The 9,246-nt window shown below is 40.2% G+C and overlaps 1 protein-coding gene across 1 annotated transcript; it reads left to right on the forward strand.

Moving 5' to 3' along the window:
* Nucleotides 1-670: 670 nt before the first annotated feature.
* LOC135081895 (FHF complex subunit HOOK interacting protein 2A-like) lies at nucleotides 671-8,097 on the forward strand. The gene is made up of 5 exons (XM_063976676.1): nucleotides 671-767; nucleotides 1,669-1,794; nucleotides 5,772-5,862; nucleotides 6,869-7,416; nucleotides 7,989-8,097. Exons 2-5 carry the CDS (start codon nucleotides 1,676-1,678, stop codon nucleotides 8,095-8,097), a joined length of 867 nt encoding a protein of 288 aa, XP_063832746.1. The 5' UTR covers nucleotides 671-767; nucleotides 1,669-1,675.
* Nucleotides 8,098-9,246: the final 1,149 nt, after the last annotated feature.

The following is a 9,246-nucleotide window of genomic DNA, read 5'->3' on the forward strand; positions in this document are numbered from 1 at the left end:
ACGTCTCGCTCTGGCGCGAGAGAGAGCGCAACAGGTCAGTGACCCCGAGCCCCCGCGCCGCTCGACCAGAGCGAGAGGGGGCAACTCAACGACGTCTCGCTCTGGCGCGAGAGAGAGCGCAACAGGTCAGTGACCCCGCAGCGCCCGCGCCGCTCGACCAGAGCGAGAGGGAGCAACTCAACGACGTCTCGCTCTGGCGCGAGAGAGAGCGCAACAGGTCAGTGACCCCGCAGCGCCCGCGCCGTTCGACCAGAGCGAGAGGGAGCAACTCAACGACGTCTCGCTCTGGCGCGAGAGAGAGCGCAACAGGTCAGTGACCCCGCAGCCCCCGCGCCGTTTGACCAGAGCGAGAGGGAGCAACTGAATGACGTCTCGCTCTGGCGCGAGAGAGAGCGCAACAGGTCAGTGACCCCGCAGCCCCGCGCCGCTCGACCAGAGCGAGAGGGAGCAACTGAATGACGTCTCGCTCTGGCGCGAGAGAGAGCGCAACAGGTCAGTGACCCCGCAGCGCCCGCGCCGCTCGACCAGAGCGAGAGGAAGCAACTGAATGACGTCTCGCTCTGGCGCGAGAGAGAGCGCAACAGGTCAGTGACCCCGCAGCGCCCGCGCCGCTCGACCAGAGCGAGAGGGAGCAACTGAATGACATCTCGCTCTGGCGCGAGAGAGAGCGCAACAGGTCAGTGACCCCGCAGCCCCGCGCCGCTCGACCAGAGCGAGAGGGAGCAACTGAATGACGTCTCGCTCTGGCGCGAGAGAGAGCGCAACAGGTCAGTGACCCCGCGGTACAGGTCAGTGACCTCGCAGCCCCCCGCGTCCCTCGACCCAAGGCGTAAAGGAGAGGAGACGGGACGACATGTTTGAAATAACCAATCGGATTTCGTTATTTCCCTATCTCATCTCTTCGCTTAACTTCGGTGAAAATGAATCGAGCGTAGCAGAGATAATAATATGTGTCGTGCTCGGGTAGTCTTATTTTTTTTAATTAGAGCCGCGAGTGAACGCTCCTCGTTCCCTGCTGCCTTCTTCTTCGGACAAGTTCATCCGAAAGCGACATACGATTCTTCTTCTTCTTCTTTGGTTTATGGCGATGAACTTGCGTTTTTTCGACACTGAGGGCACACTATTCCGCCAATATCACGTGTGCGGCTTTTACACAGTGGTTGTTATAAAAATTAATAATTTTATAGCTGCAATCTAAGTGGTAAAAATTTAATAACAATATCTGGCAACCCAGAAGTGTTGTATGCTCTATGGCCCCTCTCTATGTCTCTTTTTCCTACCATTCAAGTGTGTGCACATGGTTGTATTATTATCCTGTACTTAAATACCTAAAACAGTCACACGATTCGTAGACAGCAATATTCTGACAGTTGACAGCTACGCACAACTCGCGTTACCTCTCCTCTCCGCTCGTCTCATACCTCTCCGCTTTGATAGAAATAACCTGCCAACTTTGTCGCAAATCTCTCCGCTTTGATGGAAACTTTGGTACCGACGAGAGCAAACAACAAAAGCGTTTTTCTTTTCTATTTACACTACTAATTTTAAGTTGGCATTGACTAACAGACAGAACATTTTGTCTAATGTAGAATGTAGATTAGTATAGATGACAATAAATATCTAAAATGATGATTAAATCAAGGCTAATAAATCAACATTTCTCCACAGGGAGGCGATGAAGCAGCTCCAGCACGAAGACCATGTAAATGAGCAGATCAACGAGATACTATCACATGAGGGCATGGACGTGCACCGAGCTGACACGGGCGAGAGCATACACCGGATCATCAACAGGTGAATTTACCCAGCCACTGTATTATACGGATCTGAGACGTGGTCACTTACTATGTAATAGAAATAGAAAAGGTTTATTGACACAGTAAAAAAAGACACAATACAAAAAAAAACAACAAAAACACATAATATGTAGGCTATTAAAACAAGTGGTGAGAAAAAACTGTGCCAATAGGCACCCGCTCAGCATTTATCGTGACATGCTCAAAAGGGCAAGTCACGAAGCTGGTCTTCCGCGGACGCCCATGTACTTTCTGTTTCACTGTATGTTGCATGCCAATTGTCGTTGGTTAGATGTGTGAAACGGACATTCATTGTTTATCACTACTTTGTACCACATTTACCGCAATAAAGAAATTCTATTCTATTCTATGGGCCTCATAAGAAGGCTCAAGGTCACCCAAAAAGCGATGGAGCGTGCTATGCTCGGAGTTTCCCTGCGTGATCGAATCAGAAATGAGGAGATCCGCAGGAGAACCAAAGTAACCGACATAGCCCGCAGAATCGCTAAAATCAAGTGGCAGTGGGCGGGGCACATAACTCGGAGAGCTGATGGCGCCCCCTGTCAATGTCAGAGTAGGACGTTCGTTCGTTTCAGCCAAATGACGTCCACTGCTGGACAAAGGCCTCCCCCAAGGTTTTCCACAATGAACGGTCCTGCGCTGCCCGCATCCAGGCTCTTCCCGCGACCTATACCAGATCGTCGGTCCACCTAGTAGGAGGCCTGCCCACGCTACGTCTTCCCGTGGTCGCCACTCGAGAACTTTCCTGCCCCAACGGCCATCGTCTCTACGAGCTATGTGCCCCGCCCACTGCCACTTAATTTTAGCAATTCTGCGAGCTATGTCGGTTACTTTGGTTCTCCTGCGGATCTCCTCATTTCTGATTCGATCATGCAGGGAAACTCCGAGCATAGCCCGCTCCATCGCCCTTTGGTTGACCTTGAGCCTTCTTATGAGGCCCATAGTAAGCGACTAGTGCTAGACTAGTACTAGAATAGGGAAATGTTGACTAGTACTAAGCGTCTGCGTGCGAAACCAAGCAAAAAACTGCGATCGCCAACCCGCCTGCCAAGCGTGGCGATTAAGGCAAAACCCTCTAAATGGTAGCAGAGTAGGACAGTTCGTTGTAATTCATCTATATGCTATTGTCGCCTCTAATTGGTGTATAGTACGAAGGTTGACACTTGACACTGCAAATATGACATCTCATACACGTTTCGCAAATATCCTTGGAACAGTTTGCACAAAACTGAAATATTTGCACAAATATATTTAAAGTTCCTACTTTAATACTCACGCTGCCTTCTTTTGTCTGTCTACGTGTGATATTTCTTTGTATTTTCATAACTAACAGAACAAAATTACTATATTCTGCTACAATAAAAATGCTATGATTTATACTCCAGGCGTCAACTATTAACAATATAATAGAGACGTTGCTTATAAATATATAATTTAACTTTTAAAACAGTTTAAAATTATGTCAATCTATAACATTATACAGCTAAAATGCGCTAATGAGTAATAAATAACACTGCAATTATTATTTAATAAACACTCACATCAATTAGGGAATTAACATGTAAACATTTATTTTATTATTAATCAACGCTTAAACCACTCATAAAATAATTAATTACAATCACTTTTTAGGCTCCAGGAGCTAAAATTGCGAATAGAAGAAATAATGGCCACCGAAACTAACGATCACGATGACGTAACAACCACAGGGAATACTGCTTAGTTTATAATTATAATAATTAACTATTATTAATAAGATAAATAAGGCTGAGAGGAAAACTAAAATTAAACTTCACAAAATAGTTTAAAAAGGAAAAGACGCTGTCTTGTTTCTTTCTATCTTCCTGTATTTGTTAAAACTCTTATTTCGTAAAGTTTTGTTCGCTTAAATGTAAGTATAAAATATATCTGTCTGGTGACTTGGCATCTAAAAACTTTATTTATATCACGTGCAGCTTATGTACCCTTGTTTTGTTTCAAAAAGGCTACAACCGCCTCAAAGAAAATTAAATTGTAAAAGATTTTCATTTCAATATAATATTAAAGAGTTATTCTGTTTGTTGGAATTGCGAATAGGCGCCACATGCTCCGTAGGAGTGTGAATGTGCCTTTATTTATGTGTTTTATATTTGGCATGGGTAGCTTTGTTGAAACAATTTATATTTACTAATGCTGTCTGCATTAAAGGATCAGGGTGCTGTTCAATGCTTTTAATTTATGCTTTTATTTTGTTAAACGTTCTCCTATCTGATATTTTTATAGCAAACATTGGAAAATTAGTATATTTTTATGATTAAAATCCAAAATGTGTACAAAATTATGTTTTAAATATTAATATAGTGTACAAATAAATGCCATTTTATAAAACTACAAAAAATCTCAAATTTTGTGACATATCAGATTGTAAACAAATTAATGTTTACTTGATCTTTAGTAACGTACCTACATCTACGTACGAGTTGAAATTTATTTTTGTGATACCATTATCTGAGAATGTATAAAATTTATTTTTATAGATCGTTATTTTACATATTTTTAGTTTATTCTAAATGTTTATTTCAATTGTCTGTAAGATTCTTCCAAAAGGCCACTTACATATTTCAAATATGTATGTTTTTTATTGAGATTAGTTAAAATTTAATATAAAATAAGATTTATAAGAGTATTAATAGGTTAGAATTAATTCGCAGATTTTATATATGAATATTTTGAAAAATAGGTATTAGATGTGCCATTTCTATGCTGCTATAAAATGCTAAACTTCATGGCAATAAACCTAAATTTTATTCTTTTTTTCAAACTCGCAGGTATATTTATGTCTACACACACAGTCCTACCAACATCATATTATGACTTATGACTTTTTGGGAACATGATGCCTATCACTGTGATGATTTTTATACGTCATAGAATCGGATAAATGACACTATTTACTAATCAGTTGTCAATTAATTCATTAATTTTTCCTAAAATTCTGTTCGAGTCGTATTTTTGAAGCATTATATTATAATTATATTATGCTAAATACAAGTCAAACGGTTCCAAAATACTTTCCCTGGCTCTTAAGAGATCTTGGTCGGACTGTAGACTATTTGATGGCACAATCCTTATCAAAAAATTTAAAAACAATCACCAGGGATATTCTTTGCACTAGGAACTTCGCATTCACTGCCGCTCTTCTCAGTGCCTTATAATTTCATTTGGAATCGTGGAACCTAACAGTAATCAGAATAAAATGTAAAGTAAAGGAAACCTTTGGCAACGCACTAAATACGCCCCGTAGCTATGTGAATATTGCCTAATGGCTGTTCTTTAGTTGACCTGCCCAATGTTAAAACGCTTTAAAGCGGCAGCGAATGCACAACCATCCAAAATAGTGTATTATAAGCAGTGGTCGGAGCAGGTAGAGCTGTTTTTGGTACTTGTGATACAATAATCTAAAAATACACGCGTATAAAGCATTAGCAATGTCAAATCCAAGTTATTTAAGTAGGTTCTTTCCAAGAACTTTACATGTTTCAATTTGCTTGCCCACTACCACTTCAGGACATACCGTCTAGTGCTGAAAAGTCGCGTAAGATATTCGTCGGTGAAAGTTTGAAATTGTGGCTTTATATTCAAACCGGGACTATTCCCACAGTTGCAACTCCTGTGTAGCCAGGATCTACAGCTTGACCGAATAAAAACCCAACCAGTGAAGGTCAACTTTGTCGCGGGGAAAGTTCAACTGTCATTGGACCCGCAACAAAATTAATCAAAAGAACATATGAGTTCGAAGTTAAGGTTTGACTTCCCTGGCTTTATAGTCAGGGTTCCATAAATACGTTTGCGGTAAATAAACCAAAATAGCTCTACCTGTTCCAGTCACAAGTAATATAAGAGCAGCCTGTGATGTACCTATGTATAATAATATGTGATTAAATGAATACAAACGATCGGTTGTTTGATTGGCAGCTTCCTGCTGCTGCTGCCGCGCGCCGTGCTCTCCGACCCGGTCGGCGCGGACTACGAGCACTACATACATGACGCGCACAGGCACTACCAGGTAGACACACGACTATAGCACTTATGACGATGGTAGAAAGACCAAAATCAATCGACTTTCAGGCACTACCAGGTAGACACACGACTATAGCACTTATGACGATGGTAGAAAGATCAAAATCAATCGACTTTCAGGCACTACCAGGTAGACACACGACTATAGCACTTATGACGACGGTAGAGAGATCAAAATCAATCGACTTTTTCTACATACATGACGTGCACAGGCACTACCAGGTAGACACACGGTTATAGCACTTATGACGATGGTAGAAAGATCAAAATCAATCGACTTTTTCTACATACATGACGCGCACAGGCACTACCAGGTAGACACACGACTATAGCACTTATGACGATGGTAGAGAGCTTAAAATCGATTGATAAAAATTTGACTAGTTGGCAGGCATGTAGAGTAGGTAGCATTTGGCAGGGATTTGCCACATTGAGGCAAGAATTTGCCACCTTGACGAAATTATTTGCGACCTTGAGACAAGTATTTGCCACATTGAGGCAAGAGTTTTTCATTTGTATTGGCATCATATACTTAGATATCAATGACATTCACGTTTTGTTATTGAAAACAATAGTAAAATTAAAAATATTTGCCACTTTCATGGCTATATGGATATTTAAATAAAAAAATAGTTTTAATGAAACCATTTTTTAAGTAATTTTGCCACTTGTTCTCAAGAGCAACAGCAAAACTTGAATCTAAATATATAAAAGGAGAAACTGACTGACTGACTGACAGATCAACGCACAGCCTAAACGGCTAAACGTAGGCACTTGAAATTTGGAAGGGACGTAGCTTAGGTACCGTAGAGGTGCACTAAGAAAGGAATTCCCGAAATTCCCACGGGAACGGGAATTAGCGGGAAAAACGGGATTCACGCGTACGAAGTCGCGGGCGGCCGCTAGTTAAATACAAAACTAAGATCGATACAAAATTCATATAAAAAAACGAACATAGAATCACCTCAAAACTTCCCACCCATCCCTTGCAGTACTGGCTGGACATAACCTCGACCTTCAACTGGCCAACGGACCACGTGATGCCCGATACCACGGCCAGTTCTACACACAGCTACGACAGCCGACCGGAAGCCGACATACACCTAGACGACGTCTTCGAACCGGTAAAAACCGGCAACTACCGGAAAACCAGCGACAGCTCAAACCCAGAAAAAAACTGCTGCAGCGAAAACTGCAACTCAAAAAGTCACTCTTCAAACTCTGACGAGGAATTTGACGAAGGCCCGTTCTTCAAAATGCTGTTCAGATTACTTCTAAACATGCCGTCGCAGCCTTACCAAGTGAATTTGCACCTTACGGCTATAATATCAAAGCTCGCTTTAATTCCGCATCCAAATCTACACGAGTATTTACTAAATCCAATGTTGCCAACTGCGAAAAAGACGCAGACGTTGTTCAAAGTGCTACAAGAGTTAGCAAGGAGGTTGACCATAGAGATTCCGAGGTTACGGAACTACAAGACAGTTATAGAGAATACGAGGTTACAGCTGATGAGTGAAGATCCTATTTATGATGAGAGGTATGTATGATTTTTTTTTACCTAAATTTATCTACAACCAACTTGGTCAGTGTGTTCAAATGGTAGCTGGTTCAAATCCTGCACTAAAACTAAAAAGTAATGTAATATGCATCAACATTTTTCTGTCAGTAAAACATCTCACAAATTATGCTATACCTTGATAACTAGAGCAGCCATGCAACTTTTTGGAATTTAATTTCATGTTCGTTGACGTTACATTCGCGGGATTGTAAACAAGTAACAGATTTTCTTTGCGAATATTTATGGCTAAATTACAGAGCGACGCGCACTTTCTGCAATCCGCAAGCTTTTGTGGTTAAGCTATAGTTCATTGGGCTTCATCAAGCCCAAAGGCCAAATATTTAGGATAAAATAAATCTTTTTTATCCGAAAATAAGGCTGACTCATGCTCGTTTTCACCATCAATCCCTAATTTTTAAGTGACCCCTATGAAAATAGAATTCCTTTTATGTGTTACCATAGGGGTCACTTAAAAATTAGGGATTGATGGTGAAAACGGGCATTAACCACACGAAGCTCTTTCAGAAATAAATAAATAATCACGTTTCCAGTGGCGACCACAACCAACTAGTGGAAAGCCTCATAGTCCTCGAGGAGTTCTGTAAGGAGCTGGCTGCGATCGCCTTCGTCAAGTACCAGCACTCCATCATGCCCAGGTAGTGATGACGTCACTAGCTGGCTTGCCGCGTGGTACAGCCTGCTTGTAAGGCCTGGTGCAGACGTGCGATGACCGCATGGCTCTCATTGGCAAGGTACTGAGATGGTAACTGGTCAGTTACGGTTTGATGCAAATGAGAACTGAACAGCAATCGCGCGATTATCGTTGTCTGAACCAGGCCTAAGATCGTCAGTTCCATAAACTTCTTTATGACTAGAGGTCAATCAAATGCATCTCGTTTATTCGCTAGTAAATGAAAAGGAATAAAGCTATATTTAAATACCGCGCATGCGCCGATCGGTTTCATTGGAATTAATAAAAGTTTATAAATAAATATTATACAGCGCCATCTAGTCTTAAACTAAGTAAAGCTTATGGGTAAACGATATAAACAAAAAATTTGCAATAATGCTATCGGTTAAATTAATAAATTAAAATACATGAAGTTTATGAAACTGACCGATTACAAAACAATCTATAACACCCATTATTCTAAATTCGGTGATATATGTATAAAAAAATGCATATTGTTTATAGCTGTTGCCCAAAAATGTATAAAGGTAATAACTTCTTCTAAAGAAATCTAATGAGTATAGTATTATAACAATATTTAATTGCCTATATGAAATAATGTACTTATGTATTTTAAATTACGAAAAGTAAGAATAATGGTACATAAATAGCACAACAGATGTAAACAGTGGCATTGCAAAATTCGCCTTTATTTAAAAGTCAATATGGGCCGTGCCGTGTCACCACTGATGTGCTGTTGTATATCATAATGAATGTGAAACATTTTATTTGCTTTCGTATGTGTTTTTATGATATTTATTAATCGATTAATCAATATTAATTTTATTCTATTCATATGTAGTCAAGACTGAACCTATAAATTGATACATTCTTGGTCGCGAATTCTTACATTAGTAAATCTAAATATTACTCCACTATCATATTTGTTATTTATTATACATAACTCACAAATTAAAATGCATTTATTTAAGTTAAATTAGTTAAGTTTTTAGCCACATCTGTGACGTGTTAGAATATTCTAAAACTTATTTTGAATAACTTTTATGAAATGTTTTTGTGTGTAATATAAGTAACATGGTCACCCATCGTTAGAATAAAAGGTGAACTAAAATACATCA

This window comes from Ostrinia nubilalis, chromosome 20, assembly GCF_963855985.1.
Source record: "Ostrinia nubilalis chromosome 20, ilOstNubi1.1, whole genome shotgun sequence".
Taxonomy (NCBI): Eukaryota; Metazoa; Arthropoda; class Insecta; order Lepidoptera; family Crambidae; genus Ostrinia; species Ostrinia nubilalis.